This window comes from Oncorhynchus mykiss, chromosome 12, assembly GCF_057628025.1.
Source record: "Oncorhynchus mykiss isolate SJ-2025 chromosome 12, ASM5762802v1, whole genome shotgun sequence".
In the NCBI taxonomy this organism is placed as follows: domain Eukaryota; kingdom Metazoa; phylum Chordata; class Actinopteri; order Salmoniformes; family Salmonidae; genus Oncorhynchus; species Oncorhynchus mykiss.
This window is the reverse complement of record NC_143033.1, coordinates 35,439,754-35,460,173: the sequence shown is the minus strand read 5'-3', so window position 1 is coordinate 35,460,173 and position 20,420 is coordinate 35,439,754. Positions and strand designations below refer to the sequence as shown.

The following is a 20,420-nucleotide window of genomic DNA, read 5'->3' as shown; positions in this document are numbered from 1 at the left end:
CCTGGATCCACTCCAACTCGCATACCTCACCAACAGACGCACAGATGACGCAATCTCTATTGCACTCCACACGGCCCTTTCCCACCTGGACAAAGGGAACACCTACGTGAGAATGTTGTTCATTAACTACAGCTCAGTGTTCAATGCCATAGTGCCCTCCAAGCTCATCACTAAGCTAAAGACCCTGGGACTGAACACCTCCCTCTGCAACTAGAACCTTGGACTTCCTGACGGGCCGCACCCCAGGTGGTAAGGGTTGGCAACAACACATCCGCCACACTGACCCTCAACACAGGGGCCCCTCAGTGGTGCGTGCTTAGTCCCCTCCTGTACTCTGTTCATCCACGACTGCGTGGCCACACACAACTCCAACACCATCATTAAGTTTGCCAATGACACCGTGGTGGTAGGCCTGATCACCGACGACGATGAGACCTGACAGTGTGGTGCCAGGACAACAACTTCTCCCTCAAAGTGAGCAAGACAAAGGGCAGAGTAAGCCCCCATTCACATCGAAGGGGCTGTAGTGGAGCAGGTCGAGAGCTTCAAGTTCCTTGGTGTCCACATCACTAAGGGCCCATCATGGTCCAAACATACCAAGACAGTCGTGAAGAGGGCACGACAACACCTATTCCCCTTCCGGAAGCTGAAAAGATTTGGCTTGGCTCCTCAGATCCTCCAAAAGTTCTGCGACTGTCCCCATACGAGAACCCTTTTTGGTTCCAGGTAGAACCCATTTGGATTGCATGTAGAACTCCCCGTGGAAAGGGTTCTACCTGGAACCAAAAGGGTTCTACATGGAACCAAAATAAGTTATTCAAAGGTTTCTCCTATGGGGACAGGAACCCTTTCTGGTTTTAGATAGCAACTTTTTTTCCTAAGAGTGTATACCAGGCGGTGTCAGAGGAAGGCCCCAGAAATTGTCAAAGACCCCAGCCACGCAAGTCATAGACTGTTCTCTCTGCTACCCCATGGCAAGAGGCACCGGAACTCCAAGTCTGGGACCAAAAGGATCCTTAACAGCTTCTACCCCCAAGCCATAAGACTGTTGAACAGTTCCCAGACTATTTACATTGATCCCCTTATTTAATTCTTATTATATTCCACTGGCTCTCTTGCACAGGCTCAATGTACACTTACTGGACTCAAACCATACACTCACACATACTACACTGACACTCCAACACACACGTACATATTACCTCAACTAACCTGTGCCCCTACACATTGACACTGTACCGGTAACCCTTGTACAGTGCCTTCAGAAAGTATTCAGACCCCTTGGTGTTTTCCACAATTTGTTACGTTACAGACTTACTCTAAAAATGATGAGAACATGTTTATTTCTAATCAATCTACACACAATAACCCAAAACAACAAAATAGGCCCTTAGCTATGAGACTCGAAATTGAGCTCAGGTGCATCCTGTTTCTATTGATCATCACTGAGATGTTTCTACAACTTAATTGGAGTCTACCTGTGATAAATTCAATTGATTTGGAAAGGCATACACCTGTCTATATAAGGTCCCACAGTTGAAATGGAATGTCAGAGCAAAAACCAAGCCAAGAGGTCGAAGGAACTGTCCGTAGAGCTCCGAGACAAGGAACAGATGAGACGGCACCATGCTGTGGGGATGTTTTTCAGCGGCATCTCTCTGGAGAGACCTGAAAATAGCTGTGCAGCAACGCTCCCCATCCAACCTGACAGAGCAAGAGAGGATCTGCAGAGAAGAATGGGAGAAACTCTCCAAATACAGGTGTGCCAAGCTTATAGCGTCATACCCAAGAAGACTCTAGGCTGTAATCACTGCCAAAGGTGCTTCAACAAAGTACTGAGTAAAGGGTCTGAATACTTATGTAAATGTGATATTTCAGTTTATTTTTCAAACATTTGCAAAAATGTTGAATAAAAACGTTTTGCTTTGTCATTATGGAGATATTGTGTGTAGATTGATTAGGGAAAAAACTATTTAAGGTAACAAAATGTGGAAAAAGTCAAGGGATCTGAAGACTTAGCCTCGCTATTGTTATTTTATTACTATTTTTCCTTTAGTTTATTTAGCAAAATGTTCTTACTTACTTTTGAAAACTGCATTGTTGGTTAAGGGCTTGTAAGTAAGCATTTCACAGTAAGATCTGTTGTATTCGGTGCATGTGACAAATACAATTTGAAGGGGAAGAAATATCCATCCAACTGTTTGGTAGTCTGATCAAAATAAAAAAACAGATCAGTAGGATAACCTACACTGAACTGTTTGGTTTTGAGGGAAATTGCTAGCATCCTGCTGTGCACTCTCCTGCGTAATTATTTATCTGAGAAAGCAGACAGACTGGGTTCAGCTTTTGTCAGAATACGAATGGTTGCGGACGGACAAGAAAAAAAAAGAGTTAAGATCTCAATTCCCAAATTCCTTTTGGTAAATTTCCTGGAAGGTTGATTGAAATCTGGGGGTAAACATGCCGACAGTGACCTGAGCTCCAAACACCACAACCATATTCTGCTAAATACAAAGGAAGGAAGACATGATGACCCTCTTTCAGTTCATTATCAGTGGAGCTTGGGGAGCCTGTGAGAGACATACACAGATACAAAAGACTATTGACAATGGCCAGAAGACTGTGGTGCGAAAACGGCCTATTACAAATAATCTAGCATTTTCAGGGTGGCTTCGTTAGAAAATCACTCACAGGAGAAAAAAGTCATTAAATCAATCAGACACAGTACTGTATAGAATTGGCTACTTGATAAATGATAGTGAGATTCAGTGAAGAGTTGGTCATCATACCAGGTTGATGGAGTGGGCTCTGATGTGCTTCAGGATTAGAGAGGAGGCCATTGAGATGCTCCATTCTACGTTGGGATCGTCTGGCAGTTCTCTGAAAGATGAAGAGGGGCATACGTTAGAGTTTATTTAGCTTTTATTTAACTAGGCAAGTCAGTTAAGAACAAATTCTTATTTACAATGGCGGCCTAGGAACAGTGAGTTAACTGCCTTGTTCAGGGGCAGAGTGACAGATTTGTACCTTTTCAGCTTGGGGATTCAATCTAGCAACCTTCCGGTTACTGGCCTAATGCTCTAACCTCAAACCTGACGCCCCAAAGAGTTACAGTGGGGCTCTGGTTGAAAGTAATAAACAGTATAGGGAATAGGGTGCCATTTGGGACATTGATAAAACTGGCTATGCAGGTACGTCACCCTTCTCTAACTGGCTAGACTACTGTAGCACACCAACCAACCAAAACAGTAGCCTGACTTCAACTCAACAAAATGGATATGTAGCCTACTTCTTACAATGCACAAGATTCACACACACACTGGACCCAACCATTGAAAAGGTTCTCTTTCTTTTAGAATGTATGCCAGCCAGGGTATACTGTAGCTGGCCGTTAGGGGTCAGTGGGGCCTTAGTATCCTGTTCAACTGAATCTACAGCCTAGGGAGAACAAAGACCATGTACAACACACACCCTTGGGTTCAGAAAGTATTAAACATCTTTCAAATAGTTTATCTGTGATTGATTGAGTTTTCCTGGCACAATGAAACCAATGGAATAGCCCCAAAAAGTGCAAACCCCACCCATCTCATACTGGAGGCAGACTTAATCAAACAGTCATAGTATTTAAAAGATTTCAAATACTATTTGGATCCAGGTGTGCATCCCACACCTCCCTGAGCTACTCTAGTCTGTCCATCAGACAACCTCATCACACCAACTATTTATGGGCCGGGGGTGTCACTCATGCTGATCACTCTCACAGCTTTCTTTGCCTCTCTCTCTCATTTCCTCTTTCATTCCCTCCCTCCTGCCTCTCTTTCCCTCCAGAGACATCAAACATTCAAGAGAGAGGGAGAGAGAGCGAGGCAGTGGAGCATGTTGAGAGTGATTCAGACACACTCGGGTCGGGGCAGTTCAGATGAAAACAAAGTCCTGAGGGCTTCATTAGGAAGGCTGGCTAAAGCAGTACAGTGCTCTCGCTCTCACACAGAGATTAACCATTTCTCTGCTAGTTACATGTTGATCTGACCAACAATAAGAATAGGAGGTTTGACTGTTGCAAAATGGATGCATGGGGCTAATAGAACGCATGATGACATTTGACGTACTTGATTAAAAAAAACAACACCACAGCTCAACGTCAGGGAAGCAGCTGAATGAGAGAGAAACGGGGAGAAAGAAAAGGGTAGACACTGGACAGAGAGCAATGACCTGATGTCTTGTACATTTTGAGATGGGGGTGGGTGGCGGAGGTGATGGAGTAGAGGGTGAATAGAGGTCGTCCCACCTCCCCCTTGGTTCATAACAATGGGGCAGGACAGTTGTGCCTGTGGAGGGACGTGATGGATCAGGACACAAATCAAACGCCTGCCAGGGCTATGGGGGTCAGGCCTGAAGGGTGCTGTATCACGGGAGGAGGGGGTATTATGGTTGAAGTAGTCTGTCCTCCTACTGCATTAGTAGGATTCCTAATTATGTTCACATGCGCCATGTTCTCTTTTGTTTTGGATGACAAATGTTGTTGGACTTTGGTTCAAAGCATTGGTCATTAGCTAAGTATGCATGAAAGGCACAATGTAGAAAAAGTAAAGCGTGACACAAAATGAGACATTTTCTCTGGTTGCAAAGGCGTGAGACGTTAAACAAGAATATTCGGCTTCACAACTTCATCGCCGTTAACAAGACATTTAAACAACACCAAAACACATCAACTTTAAACCTCACATACCCTTCACAGTAAACAGCTATTGTTTATTTGTTGTCAAATTTAGCTTTGAAGTGCAACTGTAACTTACTGTTCTTCCACAAGCCTGGTTGAAAAAAAACAAGATTCAGTTTTTACCCTGGCAACCGTAGCTAAGCAAAAGAGGACAAGGAGAGGAAAAAAATAGAAGAAATATGTACAAAAGACAGATGATCTACCTGACCTTTCCTCAAAGCTGGATGCAGGCAGCAGAGTGAGCTTCACTATGGCAACAGTGCCAAATGCCCTAGAGTAACCTCCCCGTTCCTAGCCCCCCTCCTGCAGCTTTGCATGTGGATGTCTAATTGCTTGCAGGCATCTGGATGCAGTGGTTGAACTTTGGCCCAGTCGACAAGAGGGGCAGTGCTATGCTGTAGGACAGACTGACTGACTGAGACAGCACTCTCCTTGTTTAGTCTGGTCACATGGGCCAGCCAGAGGCCTAGGATACTGCCAGACAAGCTTAGGCTCCTGTCCCCACTGTCAGGTTTATAGGACATGCTGGGAAAACGCTGAGACACACCGCTGGTTGGTTAACTCCTTCACGGCACATTTACATTAAACACAAAATGTCTTATGTAAAAGAAAACACTGCAATATTTAATTTACTTAGGAACTGTGGGAAGTCTAGCATATTCTAAATGGACTATTACACAATAGGCCCATGTGTTTTGTTACATTTGATCTTTTTACAGAGGGGTTGATAGGCTGTGATTTTACTTTCAATATGTCTACAATGTTTATTTGTACTCTTATAGGCCTACATGTATTTAAGCTTAAAATAGCTCTAGCAAATACAGTGTTCAGTCAGATAAGGGCTGCTATGCAAAAAAATGCTCAATATACACACACATTATTTAGTATAAGCGCCATCATATCACTTTATCTCCCCCGTCCAAAATAGAGTGTGCCCTTAAGACGATGGAGTGTTTCAACCATCAACATACCATTTTGGACTAATATTCTCCCCCATACGTGGTGACTGTGATTGTATTAACAGTTGGCCAGGACAGGGCAGTGTGTTGAGTGGCTGACATGGGAACACAGTGAGAGGTTGGCACCACTCAACACAAGATTCTCTGTCAGTCCTCAGTGCGTGTATATGTATGTATGTATATGTATGTATATATATATATATGTGTGTGTGTGTGTGTGTGTGTGTGTGTGTGCATTTCTCTTAGTCCTCAGCTCTGCCCTGCCAGCAGCCAGAGCTATTTTTTCCACCAGATCGATGTATAATTAAACACAGTGGGGGAGGATGATGCGCCGACTCTACTCTGACATGACTCCTGCACTCTCTTAACTCTTACTGGATACCAAATCAACAAGTTGGCTAGGACACTTGAAAGTTTATATCCAACTGAACTATAAAGGTCAGGTTTATCTTCCTTAGGAAATACAGTATCTACTTGGTGGAGGGACGCCTCAGGGGCAAATGACGCTGTGATGAGGCAGGCCACTGAAGTTAGTCACCTCTGCAGAAGTTAGAAGACGGACTTGGGCTGTGTCTCAAATGGCTCTCTATTCCCTATAAAGTACACTACTTTTGACCGAGGCCGATAGGTATCTTGTCAAAAGTAGTGCACTTTATTGGGAATAGGGTACAATTTGGGATGCATGTTTAGAGTCACTGCTGTAGTCAGTCAGAGGGAAGACTACAGTACAGTGTGCTCCAGGGCAATGAATAATGGGTTGTGTGGGAGTGGATGAACTTTTGCTGGGACCGACAAGCTCTCTCTCTCTCACACGTAGTGCAGGGAGCGGGCAGAGTGAATGGAGGTCGCGCCAGTGCAAGTGGAGAGGCAGCGCAGTAGATCGGGCTCAGATCAGGGCTGATCAACAAAAGCCATGCCCCATGATGCACTGGGGCCCAGCCCAGAGACTGTCAACACAGCTGTCCTATTCATTAAGGTCTGACGAGGATGAGGGCCAGCCAGTCAGTCAGTCAGCCAGACATCATCTGATCATATCACAGTACCACTGAACGTGTGACTAGAAGAAAGGGAGAACACTTGCTGACTGTGGGGAGGGAGGAGAAAGCAAAAGAGTGTACAGGGGAAAATTAGATGATTTTTTGGGGATAATGTATTCATTAATTTTTCCTAAACTTTGTAGATATGTTATCAATGTCCACACATGTCAAACAAACATGACACTTTTGATTGATAAAGATGAACAATTCTGATTCAAATGCATGGGCTATTTTTCACCTTGGCAAAAGGCTTCCCATTTCATGGCTGCCTGCAAAAGGAGAATTGGCCTTTATGGCATGTAATATCCAGTGTTAACCAGTGTTAGCACTGAGGCAATAAAACAACAGCAAGAACACTAAAAGGAGGAGCTACTCCATTGAATTATGCCTACAACAGAGCAAAATGTTACAATAATCGGACTAAACAAGTAAGAGGTAGAGTAAAGACAATGATGAAACCCTAGTTTATGGTGAATGTGTGAACTCAGTGTTAAACTACTGAAAGAGCTGCTTCCTGTGCTTGGCCCTCCTATGTTGAACATAATAAACGTCTCTCTATCCACCGGATGTGTACCAAACTCACTAAAAGTGGCAGTAATAAAGCCTCTCTTGAAAAAGCCAAACCTTGACCCAGAAAATATAAAAAAACTATCGGCCTATATCGAAACTTCCATTCCTCTCAACATTTTTTGAAAAGGCTGTTGCGCAGCAACTCACTGCCTTCCTGAAGAGAAACAATGTATACGAAATGCTTCAGTCTGGTTTTAGACCCCATCATAGCACTGAGACTGCACTTGTGAAGGTGGTAAAGTACCTTTAAATGGCATCAGACCGAGGCTCTGCATCTGTCCTCGTGCTCCTAGACCTTAGTGCTACTTTTGATACCGTCGATCACCACATTCTTTTGGAGACATTGGAAACCCAAATTGGTCTACACAGACAAGTTCTGGCCTGGTTTAGATCTTATCTGTCGGAAAGATATCAGCTTGTCTCTGTGAATGGCTTGTCCTCTGACAAATCAACTGTAAATTTCAGTGTTCCTCAAGGTTCCGTTTTAGGACCACTATTGTTTTCGCTATATATTTTACCTCTTGGGAATGTCATTCGAAAACATAATGTTAACTTTCACTGCTATGCGGATGACACACAGCTGTACATTTCAATGAAACATGGTGAAGCCCCAAAATTGCCCTCGCTAGAAGCCTGTGTTTCAGACATAAGGAAGTGGATGGCTGCAAACATTCTACTTTTAAACTCAGACAAAACAGAGATGCTTGTTCTAGGTCCCAAGAAACAGAGATCTTCTGTTGAATCTGACAATTCATCTTAATGGTTGTACAGTCGTCTCAAATAAAACTGAAGGACCTCGGCGTTACTCTGGACCCTGATCTCTCTTTTGACAATCATATCAAGACTGTTTCAAGGACAGCTTTTTTCCATCTACGTAACATTGCAAAAATCAGAAAGTTTGTCCAAAAATGCTGCAGAAAAATGTATCCATGCTTTTGTTACTTCTAGGTTAGACTACTGCAATGCTCTACTTTCCGGCTACCCGGATAAAGCACTAAATAAACTTCAGTTAGTGCTAAATACGGCTGCTAGAATCCTGACTAGAACCCAAATATGTGATCATATTACTCCAGTGCTAGCCTCCCTACACTGGCTTCCTGTCAAGGTAAGGGCTGATTTCAAGGTTTTACTGCTAACCTACAAAGTATTACATAGGCTTGCTCCTACCTAGCTCTCTGATTTGGTCCTGCCGTACCGTACATACCTACACGTACGCTACGGTCACAAGCCTCCTAATTGTCCCTAGAATTTCTAAGCAAACAACTGGAGGCAGGGCTTTCTCCTATAGAGCTCCATTTTTATGGAATGGTTTGCCTACCCATGTGAGAGACGCAAACTCGGTCTCAACCTTTAAGTCTTTACTGAAGACTCATCTCTTCAGTGGGTCATATGATTGAGTGTCTGGCCCAGGAGTGTGAAGGTGAACGGAAAGGCTCTGGAGCAACGAACCGCCCTTGCTGTCTCTGCCTGGCCGGTTCCCCTCTTTCCACTGGGATTCTCTGCCTCTAACCCTGTATACATACTGTATCCCTATTGATAAAAACATAGAACACCACATCCCCTTGGGTTGTGCCGTGGCGGAGATCTTTGTGGCTATACTCGGCCTTGTCTCAGGATGGTAGGTTGGTGGTTGAAGATATCCCTCTAATGGTGTGGGGGCTGTGCTTTGGCAAAGTGGGTGGGGTTATATCCTTCCTGTTTGGCCCTGTCCGGGAGAATCATCAGATGGGGCCACAGTGTCTCCTGACCCCTCCTGTCTCAGCCTCCAGTATTTATGCTGCAGTAGTTTATGTGTCGGGGGGCTAGGGTCAGTTTGTTATATCTGGAGTACTTCTCCTGCCTTATCTGGTGTCCTGTGTGAATTTAAGTATGCTCTCTTTAATTCTCTCTCTCAGAGGACCTGAGCCCTAGGACCATGCCTCAGGACTACTTGGCGTGATGACTCCTTGCTGTCCCCAGTCCACCTGGCCGTGCTGCTGCTCCAGTTTCAACTGTTCTGCCTGCGGCTATGGAATCATGACCTGTTCACCGGACATGCTACCTGTCCCCGACCTATTATTTGACCATGAACATCTTGGCCATGTTCTGTTATAATCTCCACCCGGCACAGCCAAAAGAGGACTGGCCACCCATCATAGCCTGGTTCCCCTCTAGGTTTCTTCCTAGGTTGTGGCCTTTCTATGGAATTTTTCCTAGCCAACGTGCTTCAACACCTGCATTGCTTGCTGTTTGGGAGTTTAGGCTGGGTTTCTGTACAGCACTTTGAGATATCAGCTGATATACGAAGGGCTATATAAATAAATTAGATTTGATGGGGGTTGGAGGTGTAGCACTGGGCCTAAAACATTAGTGATGGCATCACTGGTTGGACGGCAGTTACTAATCCAACAGTCACCTCATACTGAATCTGAGGTGTACAAATGCACACACGCACGTAGTAAGAGGGTTGTAGGGTTATTTTAGGGCAGGGCACTGCTGTGTGTAGACTCCCTCAGTGACACCAGTGTTCCACCTCTCTGTGTTAGTTAGCTAACAGACCAGCTCCTCAGGAATGACGTCTCACTTTATTAGTTCACGTCAACATGACAACTGAGACGACCCAGAGGATGTACATGTACATCTGCACACACTTGTCTCAAGATACTGATAATGTACTGTAGCCAAGCTGCGGCCAAACATTTACAGACAGAAAAAAACAAAACAAAAAACATCAGTGACCTGGATTGGGAGGCTGAAATGTGAAGGGCTCAGAGCCGTTCCAAAATACACTCCATGGTCCTTAGCAGTTGGCTTCAGCAGACAAGGGAGGGCGGAGAGAGAGAGAAAAAAAGTGTGATAGAGAGAGGGGGAAGAGGGCAAGAGAAAAATGTGTGAGAGAGAGCAAGAGAAGGTGGGGGTAGGGATCTTACAGAGTAGTTTAGGGGGTGAGTCTTTTAGGCAAACACCAAAAACACAGGAAGGAGAGTGGGCTGTCAGCCACTAGTACAAGGTGAGGGTCATAGCATAAGGGGTGTAGCTCACACCAACACACATGCACTTACATCCTGATTCAGATCAAAGGTGATCCATCTATCTGTGTGCACAATATTTTTGTATTTACCCTCTATTTAACTAGGCAAGTCAGTTAGGAACAAAAGATTACTTACAATGACGGCCTACTCGTCAAGATGATAAAATGGAAAGGGAGGTAGTGAGGTTATGAAATGCCAACAATGTACTGCGGGGCAGACAATCTGGGCATGCTGCCATCTTAATACTGCCAGTTCCAGGTCGAGCTCGCATGCCACTCCTGTCCTGGTGAACTGCGGTGCAAAATCTCAAGCGGCAGACAGACCTGTTCTGAGAACCTCCACAATTTCCTGGTACAGCCACTGGGATTTGTCCACAGAAAGGTCTCCTACTATTTATTTCCACCCTCCACTTTTTTTCCTGTAATGTGAGCACTTTTGAACACAACCCCTACCCGCTGGGCTGAGAAGTCAGTGATTATAGGCAGTGGTCTGTTCCAGAGGATTGTAAACCTTGCAGGCGCATAAACAATACTCGTAAAAACATGAAATTGCAAAACGCAGAAGATTTTACAGAGCAGTACAGTACATATCTGAAAAAGACCGTTCATGAGGGATAGGGGTCATGAGGGATAGGGGTCAAATTTCATTTCAACACAAATCCTCCTAGTTTAAAATGATCTAGCAATCAGAATTCAAATCCCTCTCACAGCTTTACGCAACATTATCTACAATGAGATTTTTCCCTTTCCAAGTTTCCAGGAAGTATTTCCATCACACAGTGAATAATCTATGCAGACTTTAGCCAATGAAGCTAAGACCTGGCCAGGCCCTTTTGTTTGTGTCTGAAAGGGGGTGTCCAGTGGTGCTGAGCCCAGGGGTGGTCTGGACTCTGGACCAATACTAGCCATGGGTTGCGTCCCAAATGGCACCCTATTCCCTATACTGTGCACTACTTTGAGGTTTGACCAGAGCTGTATGGGCTCTGGTCAAAAGGAGTGCACTAAATAGGGAATATGGTGCCATTAGGGATCCAGCCATGGACTCCTTTACTAGGATGATGGAGGCCTTTTTTAAATTTTCTTTTAAGTAAAAATACACAGCCTTCTTATCCATCCCGCTGAACCACAGCCATGACGCCATTGATGTTCTCATTCTCTCTGAACCACCAGAGGATTTGTCCAATGAACACCTCGTCTACCAATTACTGGACAAAATGACCACTATTAGGTAAAAATACATTATCTGCTTAGGCCTATTTATTGTTAATTACCAGTGAACACTATTTATCTGAGGTAAAAAAAATATCAGATACTTCACCTTTGGATGCATGTCTGGATATGCGCAGCTAGTCAGTCTACTAGCTAAAAAAGTATTCTGGTTAAAGGTCTACAGACAATAGCAATTGTCTATTCTAGTAACAGAAAAGGGGATTCCTTCTGATATACAATGGGAGGCATACATTGATTAGCAGAGTAATTAGTACTTCAAAGTTATAAAGCTAATTCATGAGAGTTAATATGAGCTTTAATATACAGTGCATTCGGAAAGTATTCAGACCAATTGACTTTTTCGACATTGATGAGGATAACATAACAATCTACACACATTACCCCATAATGTCAAACGAAACAGGTTTTTAATCATTTCTTTGCACATTTATAACAGGTTCATCATGTTTCCATTGATCGTCCTTGAGATGTTTCTAAAACTTGGAGTCCACCGGTGGTAAATTCAATTGATTGGACATGATTTGGAAAGGCACACATCTGTCTATATACTGTAAGGTCCCACAGTTAACAGTGTATATCAGAAGAAAAAACAAGTTATGAGGTCGAAGGAATTGTCCGTAGAGCTCAGAGATAGGATTGTGTCGATGCACAGATCTGGGGAAAGGTACCAAAAGATGTCTGCAGCGTCGAAGTTCCCGAAGAACACAGTGGCCTCTATCATTCTTAAATGGAAGAAGTTTTGAACCACCAATACTCTTCCTAGAGCCGGCAGCCCAGCCAAACTGAGCATTCAGGGGAGAAGGGCCTTGGTCAGGGAGGTGACCAATAACCCGATGGTCACTCTGACAGGGCTCCAGAGTTCCTCTGTGAAGATGGGAGAACCTTCCAGAAGGACAACCATCGCTGCAGCACTCTTCCAATCAGACCTTTATGGTAGAGTGGCCAGACTGGGACTGGGAGACTATCAGGATTGAGGGAAAGATGAACAGAACAAAGTACAGAGAGATCCTTGATGAAAACCTGTTCCAGAGCAGGGTGAAGGTTCACCATCCAACAGGACAATGACCCTAACCACACAGCCAAGGTACACCATCCAACAGGACAACAACCCTAACCACACAGCCAAAACAATGCAGGAGTGGCTTTGGGACAAATCTCTGAATGTCCTTGAGTGGCCCAGCCAGAGCCTGGACTTGAACCCGATCAAACATCTCCGGAGAGACCTGGAAATAGCTGTGCAGTGACGCTCCCCATCCAACCTGGCAGAGCTTGAGAGGATCTGCAGAGAAGAATGGGAGAAACTCCCCAAATACAGGTGTGCCAAGCTTGTAGCGTCATACCCAAGAAGACTTTAGGCTGTAATCGCTGCCAAAGGTGCTTCAACAATGTACTGAGTAAAGGGTCTGAATGCTTATGTAAATATGATATTTCAGTTTTTTATAAATTTGCAAAAATGTCTAAAAATATGTTTTGCTTTGTCATTATGGGCTATAGTGTGTAGGTTGATGAGGGGGGCTGTAACGTAACACAATGTGGAAAAAGTCAAGCGGTCTGAATTTTCCGAATGCACTATATATATATATATATATACACAGTGCCTTGCGAAAGTATTCGGCCCCCTTGAACTTTGCGACCTTTTGCCACATTTCAGGCTTCAAACATAAAGATATAAAACTGTATTTTTTTGTGAAGAATCAACAAGTGGGACACAATCATGAAGTGGAACGACATTTATTGGATATTTCAAACTTTTTTAACAAATCAAAAACTGAAAAATTGGGCGTGCAAAATTATTCAGCCCCCTTAAGTTAACACTTTGTAGCACCACCTTTTGCTGCGATTACAGCTGTAAGTCGCTTGGGGTATGTCTCTATCAGTTTTGCACATCGAGAGACTGAAATTTTTTCCCATTCCTCCTTGCAAAACAGCTCGAGCTCAGTGAGGTTGGATGGAGAGCATTTGTGAACAGCAGTTCAGTTCTTTCCACAGATTCTCGATTGGATTCAGGTCTGGACTTTGACTTGGCCATTCTAACACCTGGATATGTTTATTTTTGAACCATTCCATTGTAGATTTTGCTTTATGTTTTGGATCATTGTCTTGTTGGAAGACAGATCTCCGTCCCAGTCTCAGGTCTTTTGCAGACTCCATCAGGTTCTTCCAGAACGGTCCTGTATTTGGCTCCATCCATCTTCCCATCAATTTGAACCATCTTCCCTGTCCCTGCTGAAGAAAAGCAGGCCCAAACCATGATGCTGCCACCACCATGTTTGACAGTGGGGATGGTGTGTTCAGCTGTGTTGCTTTTACGCCAAACATAACGTTTTGCATTGTTGCCAAAAAGTTCAATTTTGGTTTCATCTGACCAGAGCACCTTCTTCCACATGTTTGGTGTGTCTCCCAGGTGGCTTTTGGCAAACATTAAACAACACTTGTTATGGACATCTTTAAGAAATGGCTTTCTTCTTGCCACTCTTCCATAAAGGCCAGATTTGTGCAATATACGACTGATTGTTGTCCTATGGACAGAGTCTCCCACCTCAGCTGTAGATCTCTGCAGTTCATCCAGAGTGATCATGGGCCTCTTGGCTGCATCTCTGATCAGTCTCTCCTTGTATGAGCTGAAAGTGTAGAGGGACGGCCAGGTCTTGGTAGATTTGCAGTGGTCTGATACTCCTTCCATTTCAATATTATCGCTTGCACAGTGCTCTTTGGGATGTTTAAAGCTTGGGAAATATTTTTGTATCCAAATCCGGCTTTAACACAACAGTATCTCGGACCTGCCTGTGTTCCTTGTTCTTCATGATGCTCTCTGCGCTTTTAACGGACCTCTGAGACTATCACAGTGCAGGTGCATTTATACGGAGACTTGATTACACACAGGTGGATTGTATTTATCATCATTAGTCATTTAGGTCAACATTGGATCATTCAGAGATCCTCACTGAACTTCTGGAGAGTTTGCTGCACTGAAAGTAAAGGGGCTGAATAATTTTGCATGCCCAATTTTTCAGTTTTTGATTTGTTTAAAAAGTTTGAAATATCCAGTAAATGTCGTTCCACTTCATGATTGTGTCCCACTTGTTGATTCTTCACAAAAAAATACAGTTTTATATCTTTATGTTTGAAGCCTGAAATGTGGCAAAAGGTCGCAAAGTTCAAGGGGGCCGAATACTTTCGCAAGGTACTGTATGTATGTATGTATGTATATATATATATGACATAATTGATAAGAATATAGCAGTGACTACATCTCAAATCCTCATGACATTTCCATATCAAGAAGCACCGACTTTTAAAGAGCACTAAACAGTTAAATTGGTTTATCATTTAGGTCTAAGTCATTCACAACATAAGTCTTAATATTCACCAATTAGTCACATAACTAATTGCTGAAAAGAAATGGTGGCCAAAATATCATATCACATTGCAGGCCTGGTAAGATTTCAGAGGGCAGAGAGAGAGCATGTCCAACAGGGGATGACCTCTCAATGCCTCTGGGGCCTAATCGTTTATGGCCCCTAATGACAGAGTAGGCCAATACATCAGGCCAGGCTGACTAGGCTCTGTCGTGGTAAGAAAGGAGGAGTTTGATTTGTGGCTGGTATACTGTTTGTTCTGACAGACACTGGAGGGGGGGGGGCTCAGCTTGATGTGCTGAGAATGGGCATGCATGCTGGGTTCAGAGTCTTGGGCTGGCTGGAGGTAGTGCACTGCACCACACACTGCTTCTTCATGTTTGTTTTCACTTTTCACCATCAGCCCGTCACTTCAAAAATCACATTATGGGTTAGGCTTAATAAATTGACCATCGGTCGACTGTTCTGACAAGATTGCTTATAGATGGGTTGGTTGTTTAGCAACAAAATTGGTGTGTGCGCAACAATGGGGCAAAAAACACAGGGTTGGCTTAGATTGTTGACAAGATAAACTATATTTAGCCTCTAATGTTTATTGAAAACAAATACATTTTCACAATGAGTACTTGTCTCTCAAATACACCATTACAGTTGTTGGTTAGTTGGCTAGCGACTTCTAGCCATATTAGCATAGACGTGACATCAATCAAAACATCTCAAAACATTAGGGGTGTAACAGTTCACCAACCCCACGGTTGGGTACATATTGTGGTTTTGGGGTCACGGTTGGGTTCGGTTCCAGTACATCGGGAAAATGATATGGCAAAAGTTAATGTAGTAATTTTTGTTTATTTAAGAAAATACAAAGTGTTGGTATTCCTGATGGTATTCCATGATCATATAATGCCTGAAGAGAGCACAAATCAGGAATAACAACCTTCTGTATTTTCTTAAAATGAAAATGCATGATTACTCAACAACACTAAAATGTGCAATATGCATGTGAAATCAATATAGAAACATGGCTCAGACATTGCTATGCTTTTTTACAAAGAGAAAAAGATGCACAAATGTGTGACTCTCATAAAGGGGGCGTGTCTGTAGCACATTACTTCTCATCTCCCACTCAGGAATAATGTGATGGGCTGCCACTAAGTACCTCTCTGTAAGCCCTGAAGGTCCATCCATCTGTAGTAGCCTAAACCCAACACAGGGTGCATTGACAACTTCAGATTTAGTTTGCATATATAGAGCGGGTACTACCCGTTTGCTGAAATGGGTGCAGAGAGGGCAAAGTTCGTAATGTGGATCGAGCACTTTTTTTGCGTTTCCGTCTTGCTCCGGTGGTAGGACTACTGGGTTGATTCCGCCGTAAATGTGTCAATACGTTTGAGGTGTTGGCAGCTGCATAGACTATTCTCGTTGAGCAGTGGCTACATAGTACTGTTAACTATCTGTCAATCACTGTTGTAATCTACTGGGAAGCCAAAATGTTCCCAAACTGGAGATTTAAACGAAGGAGAATCCTCTTCGTTTTTCGACCCCACCACTTGCCATCATACAGAAGTAGTTCCTAGCTGTGCCTCACAAAAGGACAGTTTGAAATGTGCCAATTAAGACTCATTCATTTTCATTATAACGTGCGCATAGGCAATAGTTGGACCAAACCGAGGACCCCATAAATTGTACCGATACACCTCTACAAGACATGGTATGAAAAACAAGATAAAACTAGCCAGCTATGATTCCCCACATGGCAGCTTCTTGTCATTGTTGCTTACCTTTATTTGACTAGGTAAGTCAGTTAAGAACAAATTCTTATTTTCAATAACGGCCTAGGAACAGTGGGTTAACTGCCTTGTTCAAGGGCAGAACGACAGAGGATTCGATCTTGCAACCTGTCGGTTACTAGTCCAACGCTCTAACCACTAGGCTACCTGCCGCCCCAAATCACAACACACAGCCTTTTACCCCATTGAAGCATGTACATTGTTTTAGTGGCGTTGTCAGCTAACCGGTCTAACTACACTGAACAAAAATATAAAACACAACATGCAACAATTTCAAAGATTTTACTGAGTTACAGTTCATATAAGGAAATCAGTTAATTTAAATAAATAAATTAGACCGTAATCTATGGATTTCACGACAGGGAATATAGATATGTATCTGTTGGTCACAGATACCTTTAAAAAAAAAGGTAGGGGCGTGGATCAGAAAATCAGTCAGTATCTGGTGTGACCACCATTTGCCTCATCTCCTTCACAGAGTTGATCAGGCTGTTGATTGTGGCTTATAGAATGTTGTCCCACTCCTCTTCAGTGGCTCTGCGAAGTTGCTGGATATTGGCGTAAACTGGAACACTCTGTTGATCCAGAGCATCCCAAACATGATTAATGGGTGATACATCTGGTGAGTACATTTTCAGCTTCCTCGAATTGTGTACAGATCCTTACAACGTAGGGCTGTGTATTATCATGCTGAAACATGAGGTGACGGTGGCCGATGAATGGCACAACAATGGGCCTCAGGATCTCTGTGCATTCAAATTGCCATCGATAAAATGCAATTGTGTTCTTTGTCCTTAGCTTTTGCCTTCCCATACCCTAACCCCACCGTAACCATGGGGCACTCTGTTCACAACGCTGAAGTCAGCAAACCCACTCGCCCACATGCCGCCATACACGCTGCCATCTGCCCGGTATAGTTGAAACTGGGATTCATCCGTAAAGAGCACACTTTTCCAGCGTGCCAGTGGCCATCAAAGGTGAGCAATTGCTCACTGAAGTTGGTTACGTTTCGGAAATACAATCAAGTCAAGACCCTGTTGAGGATGACAAGCACATATATGAGTTTCCCTGAGACGGTTTTTGACAGTTTGTGCATAAATTCTTCAGTTGTGCAAACCCAGTTTTATCAGCTATCTGCGTGGCTGGTCTCAGACGATCCCGCAGGTGAAGAAGCTGGATTTGGAGATCCTGAGCTGTTGTGGTTTCACGTGGTCTGCGATTGTGAGGCCGGCTGGACGTACTGCCAAACATTGTAAAATGACGGAGGCGGCTTATGGTAGAAAAATTAACATTAAATTCTCTGGAAAAAGCTCTGGTGGACATTTCTGCAGTCAGCACGCCAATTGCACACTCCCTCAAAACTTGAGACATCTGTGGCATTGTGTTGTGTGACAAAACTGCACATTTTAGAGTGCCATTTTATTGTCCCCAGGTGAACCTGTGCAATGATCATGCCGTTTAATCAGCTTCTTTATATGCCACACTTGTTTGGTGGATGGATTACCTTGGCAAAGGAGAAATTCTCACTAACAGAGATGCAAACAAATTTGTGCACAATGTTAGAAATATGCTTTTTGTGTGTATGGAAAATGTCCAGTATCTTTTATTTCCTGCTCATGAAACCAACACCTTACATGTTGCGTTTATATTTCTGTTAAGTATACGATTTTATGCTAAGCAGGCACTTCTTATTTAAAACAGCAGATTCCTTTCTAAACCAACATCCCAAACACAACATGGGTAATGTATATCCATGCCATCAATAGTTAAAGAAAATACATTTTAAGGGCCTCATTGCTACTGGAACAACCTAGCAGCACCTAACAGGTGTAGTAAGCCTGCTGCAGAATGATAATTATGCTGAAGATTGCTTACTTGCTGGCAGAAACTACTTACTTGCAGTCGTGTATAGTGACTTGGGAGGCTGGTATTCCCAAAACGGCACAGCTGTCTAGAAGCTCTTCTCGACGCTGGAACCCTTGATTGTAGTAATTGCCTAAGTGATTATTTGGCGAAAAGTAATATGTTGTTAATGTAAAGGAATTGCCACATGGCTATAAAAAAGTAATTAACACTTTGTTTTAGAACTATTACAATACTTGGCTTTAGTAAGCCGTTTCTCTTTTGTGTCAAGCATGAATTAAATAGGGCTGAACAAACCATTGTTTTTGAACAAATGATTAGAATAGAAAATGGGAGACCTAGCTATACAGACAAATTGGTGCTGCAGCGTATTGCTATTTTCCTAGACGACTAAACTCAACTTCACAATGTCGTATGTAATTGCGGCCTATTCTTTTTTTGTGCTGAAATCAGTATTTATACAAAAAATATTTTTTTTTTTACAATAAATAAATAAATATATATATATATATATATATATATATATATATATATATATATATATATATATATATATATATATATATATATATATATATATATATATATACACACAACTTATGTGACGTCGGAGTTCCATTCCACCCACAACAGTCGCAGCTCCTCCATCGTAAATAGTTGAGTTTAATCGGCTACTATTTCCCATGGAAAATGATGTAAAGCTAGCCCTGGTTGTAGGACGGAATACATAGGATACGCAAATGACCAATGAAAAGCAAAATATGTTATTCATTGTAAACCCACCTTGAGATAAACACAATAAATGAACAGATGCATTTAGTTCCACGAGTCTCAAAATTGCTGGTGCAAAGAACATGCATTCGTCATCCGGATGAGCGGTTAAAAAGAGTGCTCGAACATCGCCAGTTAAATCGCTTGTTTGAGACGATTTGATTTGTTTGTCTCTACATAACATAAATCGCAACCAATGTTTACGTGACTTTGCTGAATTCTGCCGATAGTAAATGTATTGTATCCAAAAGAAGTAGGAAACAATTGCTCCAAAAAGTATAAGTAAAATATGCATTCTTTTTATTTTTACCGTTGTTATAAACATTCCGTATTTTCACAAAGTTTCCTTTATCAAAGGTTCCGCTACAAAAGTAACATATTCTGCAGTATTTCCTGTTTCTGGAACGTAACATTGTAATACCCTGACAATATATCATATCTATCTACAAAAAACTCACAGAAAATTGCCGTAAATAAACGAATATCAATTTGATATGAAATTCAGAAATGTTCTAATGATAACGTTAAATAGGCATATGAAAGTTACCCCTTTTCTGTTGGATGCATCCGTTTGTTGACAACTCCGTTAAAGGTGCAAGTAAGGTAACGTGAAACAACCAACCGATAATTTATCTTATTCAAATCATGTTTTTTGTTTTATCTAAACTGTGGACACATTATTACTTGTATTTTGGGGGTTCAACATACAGTTTGTGTCTCAGGAGGGAGCCACGATGGAACTTTGGTTCGCCTGTGGGGATGGTTTGAACGTTACACAACATTATCCTCTTTGGTATAATAAAAATAAATACTTTTTAAAAAATCACGTAGTTTGGAAAACTATGATTTGAATGCTAATCACTATTTTAAAATATCTTTAACACTCACAAAAAAATATGCTTCATGAAAGTCCTGTATTTTCTTAAATGTAAGAATTTACACAATCCTGCCAGGACATCGATACTAGACAAATCAAATGTGGTGCAGCCAAACTCTGTGGTGCAGCCTTCTGTCTACAACACTCTTCCACAGTCTGTCAACAGCGGATTTACAAGCATCTGCCCTATAAGACCCCATTTGACTTCTTACAGGGTATTTTTCCGAATGTGAG

General features: G+C 42.6%; 2 protein-coding genes across 15 annotated transcripts in view; one reads left to right on the top strand and one right to left on the bottom strand.

Moving 5' to 3' along the window:
- pigl (phosphatidylinositol glycan anchor biosynthesis, class L) overlaps nucleotides 1–20,064 on the bottom strand; it is a 27,628-nt gene extending 7,564 nt beyond the window's left edge. Inside the window, exons 1-3 of one of the 3 annotated variants that reach the window (XM_021625864.3) lie at nucleotides 19,857–20,064; nucleotides 18,572–18,671; nucleotides 2,790–2,880 (exon numbers count right to left, since the gene is read on the bottom strand). In XM_021625864.3, coding sequence (XP_021481539.2) covers nucleotides 2,790–2,840 — 51 coding nt within the window. In that variant the 5' untranslated portion in view covers nucleotides 2,841–2,880; nucleotides 18,572–18,671; nucleotides 19,857–20,064. Of the gene's footprint in view, nucleotides 1–2,789; nucleotides 2,881–18,571; nucleotides 18,672–19,128; nucleotides 19,664–19,856 lie in introns of those variants that run through there. The other 2 variants (XM_036937456.2, XM_036937457.2) reach the window with 2 other exon arrangements.
- The window catches only part of ncor1 (nuclear receptor corepressor 1), a 124,287-nt gene continuing 123,926 nt past the window's right edge, over nucleotides 20,060–20,420 (top strand). For 10 of the 12 annotated variants that reach the window (XM_090192318.1, XM_090192321.1, XM_090192320.1 and 7 more), the window contains exon 1: nucleotides 20,060–20,420. The gene's annotated coding sequence lies outside the window, so the exon portion shown is untranslated. The other 2 variants (XM_090192315.1, XM_090192312.1) reach the window with 1 other exon arrangement.